Raw genomic sequence first — 24045 nt, 5'->3', positions numbered from 1 at the left:
TAGCATGAATAACTGCTTTCAGGAGAATAAGAGAAAAAAAAATCGGGACAGGGGGGCAAAAGCACCCCAATATTCTACAGCGTGAATTGTTTACAAAGACGTTCAGCACAGTGCACTCCTCAAAAATAACGATTTTATTCTGAATTTCATATATCTGTTTATTCCAATGGATTTTACTAAACAAAGCAAATGTGGGGCTTCAATTAATTCAATGACAAAATGAAATATTCAAAATACTTTAAAAAGTTCCAATCCTCTTGCTTTAAGACTGCTCCTAATTTGCATCGAAAATAAAGTGAATATTCTGACACTTGGGAATAGCATGGCTGAACCTTGTACTTGCATTAGTGTTTTAGGAAACATCCATTTTTAAAATCTCAATTGCGTTTAATTTTCAGTGCACCAAGATGGTGTGATGGTGCCATGTGTCAATGTCGCAAAATGTTTGAGTGCCATGTAGGTTATAGATCCACACCAAGGATTCTTGGCACAAGGGAATTCCTCCACCACCATCTTTCTTTTGTGGTCCAGCTCCATGGGAACTGATCTTGCCTGGTTCTAATCCTACCTGTCCCAATAACATCTCCAGCAACTGATTCTCCTCCCAACTGCAGAGTCACCTCCCAAGTTCCCCAAGGATCCATCTTTGATCCCCACTTCTTCCTCATCTACGTGCTATCCCTTTGTCATATCATCTGCGGGCAAGCAAAGGCAGCTTCATTCTCTGCTGCACCTCTGCACCCCATGACCACCTCTCTACTGTCAAGACTGCCTGTCAGACACTAAATAGTGGATGATTCAGAATTTCCTTCAAACGAACATTAGGAATATTGAGGTTGAATAAGCACCCGTCTGGCAGGCTGTGAGCAATATCAACTTTCTGTTCAACCCACAGCTACGCTTTAAATCCCATATCCCATCCATCACCAAGATTATTTACTTCCTCTTCAATAACAGCTGCCTCCATCCCTACCTCAACCCACCATCGCCAAACCTCTTATTCATACCCTTGTCACCTCTGGCTCAATTTCTCCAACGCCATCCTTACCAGCCTCTTGACCTCCACCCTCCATAAACTGTAACTCATCCAATATTCCACTGCCAATATAATGTCCCAACGAGCTATAATCCCCATACTTGCTGACCTACACTGCCTCCCTGTCCCCAACACAGTGAATTTTAAATCTTCATCCTCAATTAGAAATTCTTCCATGGCCTCGGTATAATGTAATTTACTATTGCAACCACCACCAGCGTTACATTCTTCCCTGTGCCCTACAATCCTCGGACACTATTCTTATGAATATCCTTGCTTCCCTCTCTCGGCTCCATTATGGGTGGAAAAGCCTTCTGTCATCTCAGTCCTATTCCTGAAACTTGTTTCCTAAACCCTACACTCTCTTGCTGCCTTTGAAGGCCTTCCCTTCAACCAATCTACAGTAAAGATTCTATATAAATGTAAGTTGTTGTTTTTGTCAGTTGGATTGTTAGGGGGAAGGCAGCTCCCTAAATCAAGTAAGAGCAAATCCCAGAGGACTAGCCAACTGGAGCAATTCTTCGAGAGCTACTAACTGCCAATTACATAGTAGGTCGCCTTCAGGGGATATAATCACTCATTGCAACAATGGCATCATCAACTCTCCACCTGACCTTACTGATGAAACATACTACAATATAGACCAATTGTACAACTTTGCACTATAGGATATGACACTAGAATTGAGGTACTTGATTTATTTAGTGTATTTATATGGTGTTTTTGTGCTTTGTTTCAAATACCTACTTATGACCCATAGCCTTTTCAGTTTGCACAGGGTTTGCTTGTTCAACATTTGCTCCAGATTGATCAGTTGTCTGTGGTTCAAGGGATGAACTATTGTCCTGAGAGGCCTCACTATTGGCGCAGCCAACTCCATTTGTCAGGGTTGCACTATCTTCCCCTTTATGCCCCTTGCCTGTGGCCTCAGTTTCTTTACCTATTAAAAATAAAACATTAGCATTTCAAAGCAGAAATCAGTTACCTTTAAAACTTTTGTTTACTATCCTTGTTGTACTGTGTTCCCCCTTTGTTTAGTTGGGTAAAAATAATTGTGATCTATCAGTACACTTAAAATTGATATCTTTCGATTTTTTCTAAAGAGAAAATGTTGATATTTTATTCACCTGCTACAGGAAAGAACAGCAACCCACCTTAGAGCACTGGTTTCAGAATGTTGTGTATGGGGATCCTCTGCAAACAATGACATACTCCTGGGGTCCCCTGTCCTAACTTCTGTAAGTTTGTCAGTTACTCAAACAAAAACAGTGCTATGATTGTGCAAAAAATTTTATTACACAGCACCAGGAATAATGTGTTAATCGGTCAACAAATACAGTAAAGTACACATATCTGAGACTACATGAAATCCCCTTAAGGACCAGTTTGAAAACTTATGCTTTAGAGCATACATTTTAGACAGTAAAGTGACAGTATCAGTCTCTAAAAAGGGTTACTCACAGCTTTCATGGTGTGGTACTGATCAGAAGGATTGCAGGTTTTATCTTGGCTTGTGTTAAGCCAACTCGTTTCAGCCAAAGCACTAGTGTTGGGTGTTGCAGTGACCCTCAGTGGGAGGGTAGGGTAAACAGAATTAGCTAGGACCCTTGTTCCTAATCAATATCCAGTGACTCCTTTTCAAAAGCACGTATGGACATCACGGTCAAGTTTGGCAGCATTTCTTTCTCCAATCGCCCTGATCACTCGGTGTCGAAGTTCACACGTAAAGAATGGCCATTTGGGCGAAGTATCAGAGGACTGCTGTTGATGCCATAGCATACAGAAGGGAGAAAGTGGAGAAAAGCAATAGTTTAAATATGTGACTTGTGCCCTGTTGGCTAGGGGCTGCGGTAACCTGAGACGTCGGCTGCTGATACATACAGGCAGGAACGACTTTTGAACTAAAGTAACCTGGGTTCAGTTACTGGCCTCAGCTGCCTGGAACCAGTTTGAATTAACCAAGTTTTGTGAAAGACAAAGGAAATGTGATAAGACACAAGTCCTTATTTAGAAAAGGAGTAATGAGGTAATACTACCTAAGTCCTTGGGACAGAGCCAATGAGGAGAAGACCCAGGCAAAAGCGAGAAAGCCTAAACCAACGAAATAGAGAGACAGCACAGCTTGAAGAGATAAGATTCGGAATAAGAATGAAGGATCTGGGGCGTGGAGCCAGAGTGAAGACTCCGGAGACCAACCATCGCAGAAGTGGAAGACCCGACATCAGGGACGTAGAGACGACGTAAAGAGAGAGAGAGAACGGAACGCCTGGTCAGCTCTCCTTTTCGGGTATTATCCTTTATATTCTGTGACCACTCAGGGAGTGTCAGAGAAACCTAGTGTGTGTGCGTTTAGATCCTAGTTTGGGTATAAGACTGTATAACCTGGTGTAAACTGCATGCCTATATCTAACCAGACATATAAGCTATATGTATATGATCTAACGGCGTGAATAAAGTGAATTGAGAGTTAAGAGAGAATTGACTCTTCTCCTCTGTGTACTAAGCCAGTAACCGTAACCGGTGACCTCCGGTCATAACCCCAAATTCCATAACTATGGCAGAGCAGTCAGCACTCCTTCAAGACACCTACCTGGTTCTGTACTTTTGTCTCTTTCCTGGTTTTGGCTGGAATTTTTGTTCACTTGACTTATAGATGTTAAAATCTGCTGTAGTTGCTCTTGGGTCAGGCATACCAAATTCTCTCTTAATACCTCAGAGGAAATCTTTTGCTTCTTTGGTAGCTGTTGCTTTGTTGGGGCAAGTTTCTTCACAGTTGTTTTACTTCCAGGCTGACCATTTTTCGGTGCTGTTTCACCATTGTTTTTGGTTTTATTATCTGTCTTTTTGTCTGCAATCAACTGTTCCACATTTTCTCCTTTCCCAGATGCAGCAATAGTGTTAGTTACAGCATGTTTCAATAAAGGCTTCTCAGTCTTAGAATTACTTTCATGGGCTGGAGCAACTTCCTGGAAAATTTGTTTGGACCTCAGCGGCTGCGTTGTAGTTCTGTTCTTGTTCTTTATCTGACAAATATTAAAACTGTTAGCAGATGTGGTATTAACATGCTCCTCTTTTTATCTGAAGTTTAAAAATGCTTTTAGAAATGATCTTCTATAGAATGCCATCAGGTTACAGCTTACATTCTCGTCCATAAGTCTAAGATGAACAGATATCACATTTTAGAAGTAAAAACACTTTTAAATTATACGCAGTTAACTAATGTCTAAAAAATAACTGCTTACTAGTTTCAATCTCAACCCCAATTAATCACCTCCTCACCATAACCTTCAATCTCTTCATTCTAAAAACACATCTAATTGTTTTTTTAAACACATTTATATTGTCTGTTTCAATATTTTTCCATGGTAACTTATTGCACAGGATCCTTCAGTGCAGAAATTCTGTCCAGCTTCCCTTCTTAGGTTCCTATTATTTTATCATTTATCTGGATAAACTTTGTCAACTTTCCTTCATAATCTGGAAATTTCAATTCAGTCACCTCAACATTTCTTTTCCAAAGAAAATGAACCCAACTTCCTTTCAACTTTCCTCATAATTTAAAATTTCTGAATCACTGACGAGGATTTGTCACTTAGTCCATGACTAACAAAGCATTCTACATATATTAGCTGTATATTTCCCGTAGCATTTTATTAAGTTTCCTAAAACAATGAAGGGCAGGAGGGTGAGAGAGAATAAAAGAGGGACATGGGAAAGAGGGAGGGGATGAGGGAGGAGGAGACAGAGAAGTAGAGGGAGAAGGGGGGAAAGGAGAGATGAGGGTCAACATCTGCCTCAGGGGGACTGCACGGTGCCGGTGGGATTTTTTACCCATTTATTCATGTGGGGAATCCTAGTGGGTGATTTTTGCATCAGCAGTGGGGGGGGGGGGGGGGTTCCCGTGTGCAAATGCCCCTCATCGAGGGGGCATTGGGGGTTTCTTCATTAAGTGCGAGGCAGGTGCTGGGAAATGACTTGGCAGGGGCGGGGGGGAAATGGGTTTGTGAGTTTACCTGATTGGGGGGGGGGGGGGTGGGGAGTGGGTACCTAAGTACACATTTTCAGACTCAGTGGGGAGTGTTAGGGTCATATTTTTATTTCCGGGGAGGCAGGGGAAACTTGGTGGGGTCTGAATTTTGCTTCAACAATGATAGGGGGTTAAATTCTGTCACGACCGGGCATATGGTAGTTAGGGCGTGATTTTTGTCGTCAACGGGAGAGGGAGGTGACGGAATGTTGCAACTACAGATCTTTTCCGGTATACAATAGATGAATAATTTTGGACCACTTACCCTTTTAGCATCTTTTGATGAAGCATCTGTAATAAGATTAGACCAACCATGAAAATTGTACAATAGTTAGAAGGATCAGTTTTCAGCTTAAATATATTCACCTACTATAACTCATTACTCTTTTCTTGATGAATACTTTGCATCTGCCTTCACAAAGGTGAAGGATGATGCAGGGATTGAAGTTAAGGAGGAGGACTGTGAAATAATGGATGGGATAAACATAGTGAGAGAAGTATTAAGGGGATTAGCATCTTTGAAAGTGGATAAATCACCAGGGCCGGATGAAATGTATCCCAGGCTATTAAAAGAAGCCAGGGAGGAAATAGCGGAGGCTTTAACAATCATTCTCCAAACTTCACTGGATACAGGTGTAGTGCCAGAGGATTGGAGGACTGCTACCTTATACCGTTTTTTAAAAAGGGAGCGACGGATAGACTAAGTAATTACCGGCTAGTCAGCCTAACCTCAGTGGTGGGCAAATTATTGGAATCAATTCTGAGGGACAGGATAAACTGTCACTTAGAAAGGCACGGACTAATCAAGGACAGTCAGCACAGATTTGTTAAGGGGAGGTAGTGTCTGACCAACTTGATTGAATTTTTCGAGATGACGAGGAGGATCGATGAGGGTAGCGCAATTGATGTAGTCCACATGGATTGTCGCAGTGTCTGCATGGTCTCGCCAATGTACCATGCTCCGGGGCATCCTTTCCTGCAACGTATGAGGTAGACACGTTGCAGGAAAGGATGCCCCGGAGCATGGTACATTGGCGAGACCATGCAGACACTGCGACAACGGATGAATGGACACCGCGCAACAATCGCCAGACAGGAGGGTTCCCTCCCAGTCGGGGAACACTTTAGCAGTCAAGGACATTCAGCCACCGATCTTCGGGTAAGCGTTCTCCAAGGTGGCCTTCGAGACACACGACAACGCAAAATCGTCGAGCAGAAGTTGATAGCCAAGTTCCGCACCCATGAGGACGGCCTCAACCGGGATCTTGGGTTCATGTCACGCTACACGTAACCCCACCAGCAAAAAGGGGAAAAAAATTATGTTTTTTAGTATTCTCTCTCTCTCTGCCATTTTGGGTTTCTTTCTGCCTGTCTGTGTAATTGACACAATGTATATCCAGTGTACTGGGACGTGCTGTTCTCCGTGACTGGCCTGTTTGAATAACAACGACACCTTTTGATTGGTGTGATGCTGTCCCAGCCTAGTATAAGATATGCGATTTGAGAACCTTTTCACTCATTCATCTGACGAAGGGGATAATCTCCGAAAGCTTGTGATTTTAAAATAAATTTGTTGGACTATAACCTGGTGTTGTAAGATTCCTTACATTTGTCCACCCCAGTCCATCACCGGCATCTCCACATCATAGAATATAAAAGTAGGGATGTTATGCTGGAACTATATAAAACACTAGTTAGGCCACAGCTTGAGTACTGCGCACAGTTCTGGTCACCACATTACAGGAAGGATGCAGAGGAGATTTACGAGGATGTTGCCAGGACTGGAGAGTTTTAGCTATGATAACAGATTGGATAGGCTGGGGTTGTTTTCCTTGGAACAGAGGAGGCTGAGGGGTGATTTGATTGAGGTGCACAAAATTATGAGGGGCCGAGATAAGAGTGGATAGAAAGGACCTATTTCCCTTAGCAGAGGGGTCAATAACCAGGGGGCAAAGATTTAAAGTGATTGGTAGAAGGAATAGAGCGGAAATTAGGAAAACATTTTTCACCCAGAAGGTGGTGGGGGTCTGGCACTCACTGTCTGAGAGGGTGGTACAGGCAGAAACCCTCAACTCATTTAAAAAATACCTGGATGTGCACCTGAAGAGCCGTGACCTGCAGGGCTACAGGCCATATGTGGGAAAGTGGGATTAGGCTCGTTTCTCAGCTGGCACGGACACAATGAATGGCCTCTTTCTGTGCTGTAAATTTTCTATGATTCAATCCTGGTAGTGTACTGTACTATGCAGTTTGGCCATTCTCCCTTGTTTCCCAATTATGAAAAAAAGTGTTCTTCCTCTAAATTGACACATTAATCAATTTTTTTTGATAGAGGAGAAAGCTTCATACACAAATAGATCGAATTTAACTCAAGTTGGGAATCAATCAAAATTGGTAAGAGGGAGGGTTCAAACTGAGGACCCACGGAAACAGACTTGGCAAGATAAGTATGGATTGGGGGAGGGGGGGCGGTGGGGTGGGCTCAGCTAGTCCTCCATCAGGGGTGGGTGGATTAGCCCAGGGCAGGTGAGACCCAAGGTGTCCTCGAGGGACCAGGAGGAGCACAAATGTTCCTCATGGCCCACAAAGAATCTTTAAACAAAATTTTAAAACCCATTTACCTGGTCTTCTGTGGCCTGGATCCATGCTGCCGAAATCATGCGAATCTTAGTCAGGCCTACGGTTAAAATGGCTTGCGCACCCAATCATGTCATTGGGAGGCAACACTTTTTTTTATTTGTTCATGAGGTGTGCGCGTCGCTGGCAACGCCAGCATTTATTGCCCATCCCTAATTGCCCTTGAGAAGGTGGTGAGCCGCTGCCTTGAACCGCTGCAGTCCGTGTGGTGAAGGTTCTCCCACAGTGCTGTTAGGAAGGGAGTTCCAGGATTTTGACCCAGCGACGATGAAGGAAAGGCGATATATTTCCAAGTCGGGATGGTGTGTGACTTGGAGGGGAACGTGCAGGTGGTGTTGTTCCCATGTGTCTGCTGCCCTTGTCCTTCTAGGTGGTAGAGGTCGTGGGGTTTGGGAGGTGCTATCAAAGAAGCTTTGGCGAGTTGCTGCAGTGCATCCTGTGAATGGTACACACTGCAGCCAAAGTGCGCCGGTGGTGAAGGGAGTGAATGTTTAGGGTGGTGGATGGGGTGCCAATCAAGCGGGCTGCTTTGTCCTGGATGGTGTCAAGCTTCTTGAGTGTTGTTGGAGCTGCACTCATCCAGGCAAGTGGAGGGTATTCCATCACACTCCTAACTTGTGCCTTGTAGATGGTGGAAAAGCTTTGGGGAGTCAGGAGGTGAGTCACTCACCACAGAATACCCATCCTCTGACCTGCTCTTGTAGCCACAGTATTTATGTGGCTGGTCCAGCTAAGTTTCTGATCAATGATAACCCCCAAGATGTTGATGGTGGGGGATTCGGCAATGGTAATGCTGTTGAGTGTCAAGGGGAGATAGTTAGACTGTCTCTTGTTGGAGATGGTCATTGCCGGGCTCTTGTCTGGCCCGAATGTTGCTTGCCACTTATCAGCCCAAGCCTGGATGTTGTCCAGGTCTTACTGCATGCGGGCATGGACTGTTTCATTATCTGAGGGGTTACGAATCGAACTGAACACTGTGCAATCATCAGCGAACATCCCCATTTCTGACCTTATGATGGAGGGAAGGTCATTGATGAAGCAGCTGAAGATGGTTGGGCCTAGGACACTGCCCTGAGGAACTCCTGCAGCAATGTCCTGGGGCTGAGATGATTGGCCTCCAACAACCACTACCATCTTCCTTTGTGCTAGGTATGACTCCAGCCACTGGAGAGTTTTCCTCCTGGTTCCCATTGACTTCAATAACACTGCCATCTAAATAAGGCCCCCGCTCCTCTGGGGTGGGTGGCCTTCCTGTGCCTGATTTCAGGCAAGTAAAAATGAAGGGGGGTGGACCGGAATACGGCATGAACTGCCCCCTGGCCGCACCATTCCCACTGTGGGGGGTTAAAGTGTTAGTTCCCTGCCTCCTTCAATCAAAATTTTGCACGGAGAAAACACTGGAACAAGGACTAAGGCATAATTCTTTCGTACTGTAGCTTCAGATGTCACACAATCAGTTGTAAATGAGCCTTTGAAAAATGTCTCCCTTTTTTTCTAAATTGACAAATCTGGTGCCTCAGTGGAGATGTTAACATCACCCACAAAGTGAAATAAGCTAATGAAATAGAAGACTTTAACTTGTACCATAGTATGTAATAAGAGTAACAGTTACAGTTAAAATACATAAGGGAAGATTTTCACTGGCTGGGTGGAAACAGCGTGGTAGCACCCCGAAAATAGTGGGGAAAAGCTTGCCATCCCAGTCCCGATTTGTATTTGGCCAACGCCATTATCAGAAGGGACGATCACTGGGTAGCCGAAGTGCCTGCCTGATTCAATCAATAGGCCCTATTACTATGTAAATCAGAGTCCTATGATGTACATAGGATGCCAGTTGCCATTTTTTGACACAACTGAGTAGAGCATGCGCTGCGCACGCTTCGCCCAGGTTCACCTGGCGATTCTGCCAAATGGGCACCAAAAAGGTATGTTTTAACAATTTTGTGGGAACAAGAGGAGCAAGAATGCTCTTTTGGGCTCCACAAACGTAATGTGGGCCACTGCCACATTGGGTTCCTCTCCCTTCTGCGAACGCCAGCACCCTCCCCCGAGGCCAACATTGATGATAATGTGCTGGCCTGGTGCTGCAGCGGGGCATTTATTTGGTGCCCAGTAGCCATATGGTAATGAGGCTCGGCCCTCAAAATGGACCAGGCCTCCCTTGGCACTATCAGGCGGCCAGCCGGCACACTTCACCAGCGCCCAATAGTTAAAATCTACGCCATGGGGCAGATCTTTCAGCTTCAGCGGGGTCACAATACAGGCAGTAGCAGATCGACCACCCATTATAATCCTGCCTGATTTTCCTTTTTATTGACTTCAGGCAGGGAGAACAACGGGCGGCCGATCCGCTACTGCCCTTGATATACCCCCGCCGAAGTTAAAAGTTTTGCCTATAGAAAATATGAATAACTGGGACTGGATTATCTTGTGATTCCATTGAGGAGTTTACATGTCAAGCCATCTGAGTTTTATAACTCATTTGAAAGGAGATAACAGCCTTGAAATCAATTACTTTAAAAAAAGATGTATTCTGTGGAATTTCTGCAATGTTCTGTTCTCTTTCAGGTAGTTTGTCTTTTATTTTTTGTCAACAGCAAGTGTCATGCCAGACATCCATCATGGAATTCCATGAAGATTGTACACAATAACATCCACACTCAGATTAGTAACCATCTCAAATTCTGTACATTTCTGAACCTGATTACCAAATTATATACAACACAACTAGTTTAGTAAATATTTGTGCTTACTCTGTTTAATTTATATCAGAACAGCTTTCTTCCTACCACCAAATATTAGCTCATTTTAAAGTTGCTGCAGTGAATTAAACTATAGACTAAAAAGCAAAGTAAGCAATCTTTGGGCTTGACTTGAACCATACAAGGTAGCAGTCTGCTCTGCCACAGATGGTCTGATTTCAGAAATAATCAGTTTGTGTATCATGGCATTGGTTTTTCTCTTTGTACAGTACATATGGGGTTAAAAACCAGGTTCTCGAACAGAAAATGATCTAGCTTGTTTTGATATATTAACAGAATATGGATGTTGGCCTAGGTTTATCCAATCAGAATGCTGATAGGAATTCCTTCATTTTAAATGGGTTACTGTTGGTGTTATGATTGGAAAAACTAGGTCACTGCATTTGGACAGGTATCCAAGGGAGGACCCAAAATACTCAATTGAAATAAAAGCACCGTATGGGTTTTATTTGTATGAATGTTTGATTGGCAGCTTTTTGAGTTCAAGAGACACATATTTAAATTTAATTTGTCATGGTCATTTGTAAATCTACAGTGTGTCATTGCTTCTGTCACTTAGTCATTTAGTGCTTAAAATATCTGTTTGGCTGTTTCTACCCTAAACCACCTAGACTTTATTCTACTGTCTTTCGAAGTCAAGGAAGATTAATGAGGACACATTAATGACCAACAGCTGAAATACATTAATGATGATTTTATGTTCAATCCCCAAGTTCTCTACGAGTTACTCAGGTATTAGGCAGATGAAGGGGCAAGAGCTTGTTTATAGGAGTGGTCAGAGATGCTGAACCCAAGAAAAATATCTGGCGTAAAAACCTAAAAACTTAACTGAACAAAAAGCAGAGCAGGCAATCTTTAGACGAGACTTGCACAGAATGCAATAGAACACAGCTCTCCCACAGATGGTCTGATTTCAAAATAAATCAGTTAACTATCCCAGATTGCTTCCTTTCCCTTTGCCTTCAGAAATTCACATGTAAATGAATTGATGGAACCTTTAGGCTGGGATCAAACTCCCATACTTTTTAAAAAGTGAAGTCTGGATCTGTTACTTGTTAGCTACAGGGCAAACAGAGCATACATCTTCATAAATGACACAGGGGAGAACTGAAATAAAATAATTATCCTATTTCAACAAGGAAAATATGGCCTCAATGTATCCAAAATGGTGACTTGTATTATGGGCAAACAGAGTACAACACAAAATCAACCACTAAATTATCACTTACCATAAGGTGCTAAAATTAGCTTAGGCTTTCCATTCAAAAACTGTGTTTCAAGCTTCAAACCATCTCTACAAGCAAGCATAAATTGTTAGTATGCATAACATTACAGATCTATTGAAGCAGTTTTTATTTAGAATATGTTCTTTGAAAATAGTTACTTTCACAAATAACATCGTCCAGATTGATACAAATCTATTTTCACACATTTTCTGCAATGAACTTTTATAGAGCTGGTGTAAAGAAGTGTAAGTGGCCCAACTTCAAATGTTAAGGTTTTTTTTAAATTAAAAGGAGAACACAATCAAGGCATGACTTTTGTTTAAAATATGTTTCTTCTTCCCCACTTGGGTTCCATAACAATTACTCAACTCAGAGGATCAGTTGTCTACCTGTACCAGACTTCTGCTGCTCATTTGCAAAGCAAATTTCCTTTGGCACCTTTTTTCCAAATCACATGGCCATGTCGCCAAGATTAGGAATGGTAAATTTTGGAACTCAGAAGTACGTCAAGAAAATAAAAAGCCCACAATGGAGCTTTGAAGCTAAACTTTAAGCTCCTTCACGCTGGAGAACACATGAGCTTAATTACATCCCTGCAGGTAATTACTTGTCGGGAAGGAAAAAGGTCTAAAACAGCAACCAATCCCGAAACAAGTTCTAATCACTGCTCCTATGGATCAGTGACGGTTATTTTTAAACTTCTTTTGATTTAATATTTTGCCAGTTAACTACAAACATATGAAAATGAAAGACCGCAAAAGACCAGCTGGTTTACTGAGCCTGTCCCTTATTGTCATAGTGCAACTTACACGTATGATGACCACCATCCGTAAGAGACCTTTACAAAATAATTTATTGAATATTCTTCCACAAAAAAAGTAAATTTAAAGTGCATTTTATATATTCATAGAAAGGTGTTATTTAATTTCCTTACACAATGTGCTATTTATCGCTGCCAAAAACAGACTATAAATGTGAGCTATATAAGATAAATTTTTATGCAGTTATTAAGGCTCAAACTAGTACAACTCAAAACTTATCAGCCTAAGCTCAGAGGTAGCACTCTTGCCTGAGTCACAAGGTCATGGGTTCAAAGCAACTCCAAGACTTGAGCACATAATGTAGGCTGACATTTCAACGCAGGACTGATGAGAGTGCTACACTGTTGGAGGTGCCATCTTTCGGATGAGACATTAACCCAAATCCTCATCTGGGCTGGACATAAAAGGTTCCAAGGCACTATCTGAAGAAGAGCAAGGGAGTTCTCCTGGTGTCCTGCCCAACATTTATCCCGCAACCAACACACTAAAACAGATCATCTGGTCAATTAATCTCATTGTTATTAGTGGGACCTCACTGTAGAATCATAGAATCATAGAAGTTTACAACATGGAAACAGGCCCTTCGGCCCAACATGTCCATGTCGCCCAGTTTATACCACTAAGCTAGTCCCAATTGCCTGCACTTGGCCCATATCCCTCTATACCCATCTTACCCATGTAACTGTCCAAATGCTTTTTAAAAGACAAAATTGTACCCGCCTCTACTACTGCCTCTGGCAGCTCGTTCCAGACACTCACCACCCTTTGAGTGAAAAAATTGCCCCTCTGGACCCTTTTGTATCTCTCCCCTCTCACCTTAAATCTATGCCCCCTCGTTATAGACTCCCCTACCATTGGGAAAAGATTTTGACTATCTACCTTATCTATGCCCCTCATTATTTTATAGACTTCTATAAGATCACCCCGAAACCTCCTACTCTCCAGGGAAAAAAGTCTCAGTCTATCCAACCTCTCCCTATAAGTCAAACCATCAAGTCCCGGTAGCATCCTAGTAAATCTTTTCTGCACTCTTTCTAGTTTAATAATATCCTTTCTATAATAGGGTGACCAGAACTGTACACAGTATTCCAAGTGTGGCCTTACTAATGTCTTGTACAACATCAACAAGACATCCCAACTCCTGTATTCAATGTTCTGACCAATGAAACCAAGCATGCTGAATGCCTTCTTCACCACCCTATCCACCTGTGACTCCACTTTCAAGGAGCTTTGAACCTGTACTCCTAGATCTCTTTGTTCTATAACTCTCCCCAACGCCCTACCATTAACGGAGTAGGTCCTGGCCCGATTCGATCTACCAAAATGCATCACCTCACATTTATCTAAATTAAACTCCATCTGCCATTCATCGGCCCACTGGCCCAATTTATCAAGATCCCGTTGCAATCCTAGATAACCTTCTTCACTGTCCACAATGCCACCAATTTTGGTGTCATCTGCAAACTTACTAACCATGCCTCCTAAATTCTCATCCAAATCATTAATATAAATAACAAATAACAGCGGACCCAGCACCGATCCCTGAGGCACACCGCTGGTCACAGGCCTCCAGTTTGAAAAACAACCCTCTACAACCACCCTCTGTCTTATGTCGTCAATCCAATGTTGTATCCAATTGGCTACCTCACCTTGGATCCCGTGAGATTTAACCTTATGTAACAACCTACCGTGCGGTACCTTGTCAAAGGCTTTGCTAAAGTCCACGTAGACCACGTCTACTGCACAGCCCTCATCTATCTTCTTGGTTACCCCTTCAAAAAACTCAATCAAATTCGTGAGACATGATTTTCCACTCACAAAACCATGCTGACTGTTCCTAATCAGTCCCTGCCTCTCCAAATGCCTGTAGATCCTGTCTCTCAGAATACCCTCTAACAACTTACCCACTACAGATGTCAGGCTCACCGGTCTGTAGTTCCCAGGCTTTTCCCTGCCGCCCTTCTTAAACAAAGGCACAACATTTGCTACCCTCCAATCTTCAGGCACCTCACCTGTAGCGGTGGATGATTCAAATATCTCTGCTAGGGAACCCGCAATTTCCTCCCTAACCTCCCATAACGTCCTGGGATACATTTCATCAGGTCCCGGAGATTTATCTACCTTGATGCGCGTTAAGACTTCCAGCACCTCCCTCTCTGTAATATGTACATTCCTCAAGACTTCACTATTTATTTCCCCAAGTTCCCTAACATCCATGCCTTTCTCAACCGTAAATACCGATGTGAAATATTCATTTAGGATCTCACCCATCTCTTGTGGTTCCGCACATAGATGACCTTGTTGATCCTTAAGAGGCCCTACTCTCTCCCTAGTTACTCTTTTGCCCTTTATGTATTTGTAGAAGCTCTTTGGATTCTCCTATGCCTTACCTGCCAAAGCAATCTCATGTCCCCTTTTTGCCCTCCTGATTTCTCTCTTAACTCTACTCCGGCAATCTCTATACTCTTCAAGGGATCCACTTGATCCCAGCTGCCTATGCATGTCATATGCCTCCTTCTTCTTTTTGACTAGGGCCACAATCTCCCGAGTCATCCAAGGTTCCCTACTTCTAACAGCCTTGCTCTTCACTTTATAAGGAATGTGCTTACCCTGAACCCTGGTTAACACACTTTTGAAAGCCTCCCACTTACCAGACGTCCCTTTGCCTGCCAACAGACTCTCCCAATCAACTTCTGAAAGTTCCTGTCTAATACCATCAAAATTGGCCTTTCCCCAATTTAGAATTTTAACTTTTGGGCCAGACCTATCATTCTCCATAGCTATCTTAAAACTAATGGAATTATGATCACTGGTCCCAAAGTGATCCCTCACTAACATTTCTGTCATCTGCCCGCCCTTATTTCCCAAGAGGAGGTCAAATTTTGCCCCCTCTCTAGTCGGGCCATCCACATACTGAATGAGAAATTCCTCCTGAATACACTCAACAAATTTCTCTCCATCCAAGCCCCTAATGCTATGGCTGTCCCAGTCAATGTTGGGAAAGTTAAAGTCCCCTATTTTTCTTGCAGCTGTCTGTAATCTCCTTACATATTTGCTCCTCAATTTCCTGTTGACTATTTAGGGGTCTGTAGCGCAAATTGTCTGCCGCATTTCCTATTTTACAACAGTGACTACAATTCAAAACTACTTCACTGGCCGTGAAGCACTTTGAAACGTCCTGAAGTTATGAAAGGTGCTATATAAATGCAAATTCTTTCTTTAAGAGCTAAGAACATATTACATTGTCAGGTCACATGTTTTCACAACCAGCTAATTCACTGTTGCTTACCAACTAATTCTGTTTATACTAAGCTACTAATTAAAAGTATCAGCACATTAGAAGAAAATTTTAAAACGAGCTAGATGTGCTCTCTTCCTTAATAGCAAAGCAGGATCCAGTATGATGCCATGATGTACTGCTAAGACCAATTACGTGCCAAAATACATTCAACAATCTTTTGTGGTATAATAAATTATCCTTCTTCTTCATTTGTGTTACCTTAAACTACATCAGAATAGTTGCTTCATCAAACCGGCAGATGGGATGAAGCAAAGGCACAATTTTGCTTGTAGCAGTTCCACAAGAACCATTTGATTCTTCTCACTGCTCCACTCACAGTCCAGTCTGTAGTTCCTTTTCTCCCATCTTCAGCAGTTGTGTCTTCCCATCGAAAGTTTGCTCAAGTCCTTCTCCTTGACTTTTTCAAATCAAATGTTGGTTCAGTTAATAGTCATAGCTCACCTCTCTCCGCCATCAGGTATCTTCCAGGTCATCTTGAAAGTCTGTTCACAGTTGATATATAAATCAAGTGTTTTCTTTTTCCCATTGATAAAATACTCCTGCTAGTAACCCCATGAAGTATGATTTTTAAATTAAATTTCATATATACAAAACCGTATATAACAAACTGTTGAACAAATTATGTATTATAGACACTACATCACTGTTTAATACCACTGTGGTTTCATATGACAGAAAATGGTCTAGAAAGCCACTCAGTTCTACAATCTCGCTACAAAAAGTCATAATAAGAATAAAACCGGACTGACCACCCGGCATCGGACCACGAGGCACCGGACACGACAAAGGCAAACCAAGCCCAGTTGGCCCTGCAAAGTCCTCCTCACTAACATCTGGGGACTTGTCCAAAATTGGGACAGCTGTCCCACAGACTAGTCAAGCAACAGCCTGACATAGCCTTACTCACAGAATCATACCTTTCAGACAACGTCCTAGACTCTTCCATCACCATCCCTCGGTATGTCCTGTCCCACTGGCAGGACAGACCCACCAGAGGTGGCAGTGCAGTGGTCTACAGTCAGGAGGGAGTGGCCCTGGGAGTCCTCAACATTGACTCCGGACCCCATGAAATCCCTTGGCATCAGGTCAAACATGGGCAAGAAAACTTCCTGCTGATTACCACCTACTGCCCTCCCTCAGCTGATGAATCAGTCCTCCTCTATGTTGAGCACCATTTGGAGGAAGCACTGAGGGTAGCAAGGGCATAGAACGTACTCTGGGTGGGGAACTTCAATGTCCATCACCAAGAGTGGCTCGGTACCACCACTACTGACCGAGCTGGCCAAGTCTTAAAGGACATATCTGCCAGATTGGGCCTGTGGCAGATGGTGAGAGAACCAACATGAGGGGAAAACCTACTTGACCTTGTCCTCACCAATCTACCTGTCGCAGATGCATCGGTCCATGACAATATTGATAGGAGTGACCACCGTACAGTTGTTGTGGAGACAAAGTCCCGTCTTCACACTGAGGACACCATCCAACGTGTTATGTGGCACTACCACCGTGCTAAATGGGATAGATTCAGAACAGATCTAACAGTTCAAAATTGGGCATCCATGAGGCGCTGTGGGCCATCAGCAGCAGAATTGTATTCCAGCACGAACTGTAACCTTATGGCCCAGCATATTCCTCACTCTGCCATTACCAACAAGCCAGGGGATCAATCCTGGTTCAATGAGGAGTGTAGAAGAGCATGCCAGGAGCAGCACCAGGTCTACCTAAAAATGAGGTGCCAACCTGATGAAGCTATAACACAGGAATACATGCAAACTAAACAGCGGAAGCAACATGCTATAGACAGAGCTAAGCGATTCTACAACCAACGGATCAGATCAAAGCTCTGAAGTCCTGCCACATCCAATCGTGAATCCTGGTGAACAATTAAACAACTAACGGGAGGAGGAGGCTCCGTGAACATCCCCATCCTCAACGATGGCAGAGTCCAGCACGTAAGTGCAAAAGAAGAGGCTGAAGCGTTTGCAACCATCTTCAGCCAGAAGTGCCAAGTGGATGATCCATCTTGGCCTCCTCCCGATATCCCCACCATCACAGAGGCGAGTCTTCAGCCAATTTGATTCACTCCACGTGATATCAAGAAATGGCTGAGTGCACTGGATACAGCAAAGGGTATGGGCCCCAACAACATCCCAGCTGCAGTGAAGATTTGTGCTCCAGAACTAGCCACGTTTCTAGCCAAGCTGTTCCAGTACAACTACATCACTGGCATCTACCCGACAATGTGGAAAGTTGCCCAGGTATGTCCTGTCCACAAAAAGCAGGACAAATCCAATCTGGCCAATTACTGCCCCTTCAGTCTACTCTCAATTATCAGCAAAGTGATGGAAGGTGCCGTCAACAGCGCTATCAAATGGCACTTACTCACCAATAACCTGCTCACCGATGCTCAGTTTGGGATCCGCCAGGACCACTCGGCTCCAGACCTCATTACAGCTTTGGTCCAAACATGGACAAATGAGCTAAATTTCAGAGGTCAGGTGAGAGTGACTGCCCTTGACATCAAGGCAGCATTTGACCAAGTGTGGCACCAAGAAGCCCTAGTAAAATTGAAGTCAATGGGAATCAGGGGGAAAATGCTCCAGTGGCTGGAGTCATACCTGGCACAAAGGAAGATGGTAGTGGTTGTTGGACGCCAATCATCTCAGCCTCAGGACATTGCTGCAGGAGTTCCTCAGGGCAGTGTCCTAGGCCCAACCATCTTCAGCTGCTTCATCAATGACCTTCCCTCCATCATAAGGTCAGAAATGGGGATGTTCGCTGATGATTGTACAGTGTTCAGTTCCATTCGTAACCCCTCATATAATGAAGCAGTCCCTGCTCGCAAGCAGCAAGACCTGGACAACATCCAGGCTTGGGCTGATAAGTGGCAAGTAACATTCGGGCCAGACAAGTGCCAGGCAATGACCATCTCCAACAAGAGAGAGTCTAACCATCTCCCTTTGACATTCAATGGCATTAACATTGCCGAATCCCCCACCATCAACATCCTGGGGGTCACCAATGACCAGAAACTGAACTGGACCAGCCATATAAATACTGTGGCTACAAGAGCAGGTCAGAGGCTGGGTATTCTGTGGCGAGTGACTCACCTCCTGACTCCCCAAAGCCTTTCCACCATCTACAAGGCACAAGTCAGGAGTGTGATGGAATACTCTCCACTTGCCTGGATGAGTGCAGCTTCAACAACACTCAAGAAGCTCGATACCATCCAGGACAAAGCAGCCTGCTTGATTGGCACCCCATCCACCACCCTAAACAGTCACTCCCTTCACCACCTGCGCACCACGGCTGCAGTGTGTACCATCCACAGGATGCACTGCAGCAACTTGCCAAGGCTTCTTCGACAGCACCTCACAAACCCGCGACCTCTACCACCTAGGACAAGGGCAGCAGGCACATGGGTACAACACCACCTGCACGTTCCCCTCCAAGTTACACACCATCCCAACTTGGAAATATATCGCCGTTCCTTCATCGTCACTGGGTCAAAATCCTGGAACTCCCTACCTAACAGCACTGTGGGAGAACCTTCGCCACACGGACTGCAGCGGTTCAAGAAGGCGGTTCACCACCACCTTCTCAAGGACAATTAGGGAAGGGCAATAAATGCTGGCCTTGTCAGCGACGCCCGCATCCCATGAATGAATAAAAAAAACAATACTAGATCAAGATATTTTAATGTGTCAAATTACTGGATTTATTATTTATTATAAAGCCACAACATCCCAATATGGCTTTTGAAGTCATTGCTTTGTTCTTTTTTTAATTAAATGTTCTCAGGATGTGGATGAGTTTGGAAAGGCTGCATTGATTACCCAACCCGAGTTGCCCTGAGGTGGTGGTGGCTTGCCTTCTTCCTTTTCATACTCAGAGTGCATTAAGAGCCTGAAGTCATGTGGTGTGAAGCATTGATGTTTCAACAATCTAGGAGCTCTCATTTTTTTCCCCCTGGTGCCAGCAAGTAAATTACCAAATTTATTCAATTGAATCTCACAACTTGCCGGTTATGGGATTTAAACTCAGAACCTTTGGATAGCTAGGACAGTACTGTAACCACTACGCTACTGTTCCAATGTATAAATTCATCAATTATATCACAGCCTTGAAGTACCCACCAAGCCAATTATTTTTGTCCATGATACACACATGTTGATGAAGTAGCTTCCTATTTGCTTCTTTTCCATAGTACTATCATGGTAATGATACTTATTATTGACTTTATAAGAGATCTTTTATTTACTATCACCACTTGATTCTTGTTTTGATAAGTCAGCACCATCTATTTTACAGACTTCTGCCCTCAAAACATTTTACTCTGCATCAGGACTATATTGAACGTAGCTTATTAGTAAGTAATTAATATACAGGCTGCAGCCCTGCCTTAACGCCAATCCCTATGGGAACATAACCTGCTTAAAGAGGAAGTCCATCTTGTAAATTTTTCAAAAACTAGTTCCACAAAGAATACAAATGTGCAAGCAATCATTGTCATCAATCATGCCTGGTGTCAATTTATGCTTTTTTTTTTAAATTGCAAATTTGCTCTGCAGACAACAATATGGGAAACTGGCAGAATTTTGAACATACAGCTGTGAGAACTAAGCCAACCAGTTATTCTTTACTCAGGCAAACTTCCCTTTGATTAAATAAGTTCATATGCATAAACAACTTATCTGCATAGCATCTTGGCCTTCAGATGGATTCCCATCCAACCTACATATTTGATCACCATTTCCACTAGGTCTCTTGATCTAACTAGCAATAGTTAAATTCCACACTGATCTGCAAGACCAGACTCCTAATTATACAATATCTATTGTATGGTATTCCTTGGAATGTTTTATTCAAGTTGATAAAATCAATGTGTAACTAAGCAATACAGACCAGAAGGTCGCAGTATCAATTCTCAGTCTCTGCTGTGTTTGCTGATCTCAGTCAGGAGCCAGTAGAGGTATTACTATTAGCCTCGGCAACCTGGCAAGGGAAGGAAAAAAAAAATCTGCCAGGGTTCCCACACCTGATCAGCATCTACAGACTCCTGCTGGTAAACAGGCATTGCCAAATGATGACCAGATGGGGTTTTTCTGTGATGCCAAAGAGTCAAAGTAGGCTGCTAACATTTATTGTCTCACATATGAACAATGTGTGAGGTACCAGTGGACTTTACCCTTGCAGAAATCTACACCTGGGGATAGGTGGAGGAGGACAAAATTTTTCCTTGTATTCTTTAGAAATTGCAATCTAAATGCTTAGGTAAGTTTTTATAAAGAAATGTAATGGGGAATTCTTTTAGCTGACATTTCAATGGAGATTATTTAATTACATATTTCTCCAGTACAAACTGTTGGAACGAGGTACAGTATACAAAATATTGTTACAGCAGATTCAAAAAATGTCTGAGATTCTTTTGAAGAAGAAAGCAGAAAGCAAATGGCTAGCAGTCTCCACTAAGTCTACTTTTTTTTTAAATGGGAACAGTCAAAAGAAATTGAGTGTGACAATCGCCATAATTTCCCAAACTCTGAGCAACATATTTTCTGTTTCCTACAGGCCTGAGCCCTGTCACTCTACTTGCAAGTAGCCCTTTGCAAAATTGGTCGTCCCCAACCCTCAGCTCTTATGAATGTGCACCAAAACTCTCTGAACTTAGTTGAGTGGCATGCCCCTAAGGGAGAGTGCCCACTAAGCCCAGCTCCAATGACCCCCACCCTCCCCCTCCAGCCCTGAATCCACCCTCATCTCACTCTAGTTTCTCTCCCATCTTCCCAATGCCTTCTCTAAACTCATCTCATGCACGAGACCCCCTTATTCCCATGAAAATGCTGACCACCTAACTTCCCTTTCTGGACCCATGTTAGCTGACATTGTAAAACTATCATCCTCCCTCAAAAAAAACCATACTTGATCTCTCAGCCCTTGTAAAATACTGCCCAATCCCTAACTTCCCTTTTCTCTCCAAAGTCCTTGAATATGTTGTTGCCCCCCAGATCTAGGCCCATCTCTCCCGCACCTACTTCTTTGAATACCTTCAATCAGGCTTCTGCCTCTTCCACATCACTGAAATGGATCTAACCAAACTCATGAACATCATTCTAATGTGGTGCATTACTTCTCCTCATCCTCTCTGCACCATCTTCCTTCAATAACTCTCCCCTGTTGTTGAGCTCGGTGGGATTGCCCTCACTTGAGTGCACTCTTACCTATTGTAGTAATGCATCTCTAGCAATGACTTCTTTTCCCACCCCCATACTGTCACCTTGGGAATCCCCATCCCTGGTGCCCTCCTTCCTTATATACACACTGTCCCTTGATATCATCATTCAGGCATGTGGTCAGATTTCACACATACACTGATGATACTCAGCTCTACTTCTTCACAACCTCTCGCAACACCTCCATTGGCCCTGTGCTGTCAAAAGCCTTGGATGAGCCACAATTTCCTCTAATTAAACACTGGGAAGTCTAAAACTATCGTCTTCAGCCCCTGCTACAAACTTTGTACCTTGCCACTAACTCCACACCCCGGTCTGGCCACTGTCTCAAGCTGAACCAGACTCTCTTCAATCTCAAATGTAAACAATTTTACAACACCAAGTTATAGTCCAACGATTTTTATTTGAAATCTACAAGCTTTCGGAGGCTTCCTCCTTCCTCAGGTAAATGTCATGAGCTCCTTGAAGCCTTCGCATTTATACATCATAGAATACATGGGTGTTTACAGACTGCCCCTGCAACTGCCCGTTGCCAAGGCAATCACCGTGTTCAGACAGAGAGGTGTCACCTACAGAACCCCCGAATACACATTCAACAAAAAAACAAACAGGATAAAAAAACAGAGAGAGAGAGGCAGAAACATCCGGAAGGCAGAGAAAGCCAGCAAATGACCCATTATATTAAAAACAGATAGCTTTTGTTCGCTGGTGGGGTAACGTGTAGCGTGACATGAACCCAAGATCCTGGTTGAGGCCGTCCTCATAGGTGCGGAACTTGGCTATCAATTTCTGCTCGACGATTTTGCGTTGTCGTGTGTCTCGAAGGCCGCCTTGGAGAACTCTTCAATCTCGGCATCATATCTGACCCCTAAATGAGCTTTGACTCCATATCCTCTCCATCACAAAGACCGCCTACTGCCACAGCAGTAATATTATCTGCCTCCACCCCTAAGTACCCATCAGCTGCTGAAACCCTCACTGGTGCTTTCTTCACCTCCAGTCTCAACTACTCCAATCTCTCCTGGCCAGCCTCCCATTCTCCGTAAATACCAGCTTATTGAAAACCCTGCTGCCCATATTCTAGTCTGCACCAAGTCATGCTCGCCAATCTCCCTGCCCTCACTGACTCTTGGTCCCCCAACACCTATGATCTAATACTCTCATCCTGTGCTTAAATCCCCAGCATTAGATGAAGTAGGGAGGGAGGAGGCTCGTGTGAAGCAGAAACACTGGTATGGACCTGTTGGACCAAATAGCACATTTCTGTACTGTACTGTATGTACAGTACAGAAATGTGCTATGTAAATCCCTCTATGGCCTCATTCCTCCCTAACTTTGTAACCTCCTCCAATCCAATCCTCTCCTCTCCTGTCTTGTCCAGCTCCATGCATTCTGCCATCTCCTTTGCCCCACCATCATTGACCTTGCCTTCAGCTGCCTAGGCCTCACTCTGGAATTCCCTTCATAAGCCCCTCTACTAGTGTCTCTCCCTCTTCTTCTAACCCACCCCTTTGACCAAACATTTGGTCATTCCTCTATTATCTCCTTTGCCTCGGCCTCCATTTTTTCCTCTTATGCTTCTGAAGCATCTTACAATGTTTCTAGACATTAAAGACACTAAATAAATGCTGTTGTTGTGTGTGGTATTCCATACAGGGATTCAGATTCTTCCTGTGTAGATTTCTGAGCAACTTTGTTTAGATATTCTTAAGCATGGTAAGACACCCAATGGATCAAAAAATAAATAAATTTAAAGATAGTCGCCTTGATAATAGGTACAAATGTTAATGTCTGAAATTTCTTTCTTTACTCTTTTAGCAGAGTGGTTAACCCATTTTTTATGTTTCTTTTAAATAAGCTAACATCTCTGGTAAAACAGTAGAATCATTTTGATAAGCACATTAAGCATTTGTACCGATCATCTCAAAGAACAATTTCAAGGCCATAGTGTTTGATTTCATACTCAAGACTAACTTAGACTAAACTGGTTTCAGGATCCAGT

General features: G+C 43.4%; 1 protein-coding gene across 2 annotated transcripts in view; it reads right to left on the bottom strand.

The window, feature by feature from the left end:
• ccdc66 (coiled-coil domain containing 66) overlaps positions 1-24045 on the bottom strand; it is a 68526-nt gene that overhangs the window by 42804 nt on the left and 1677 nt on the right. The window contains exons 2-5 of one of the 2 annotated variants that reach the window (XM_067998752.1): positions 11692-11756; positions 5329-5354; positions 3627-4059; positions 1784-1976 (exon numbers count right to left, since the gene is read on the bottom strand). In XM_067998752.1, the coding sequence (XP_067854853.1) occupies positions 1784-1976; positions 3627-4059; positions 5329-5354; positions 11692-11756 (717 nt within the window). Of the gene's footprint in view, positions 1-1783; positions 1977-3626; positions 4060-5328; positions 5355-11691; positions 11757-24045 lie in introns of those variants that run through there. The other variant, XM_067998753.1, reaches the window with a different exon arrangement.

This window comes from Heptranchias perlo, chromosome 17, assembly GCF_035084215.1.
Source record: "Heptranchias perlo isolate sHepPer1 chromosome 17, sHepPer1.hap1, whole genome shotgun sequence".
NCBI classification, from domain to species: Eukaryota; Metazoa; Chordata; class Chondrichthyes; order Hexanchiformes; family Hexanchidae; genus Heptranchias; species Heptranchias perlo.
Note: the sequence above shows the minus strand (reverse complement) of the source record. Positions and strands in the feature narration are given on the sequence as shown.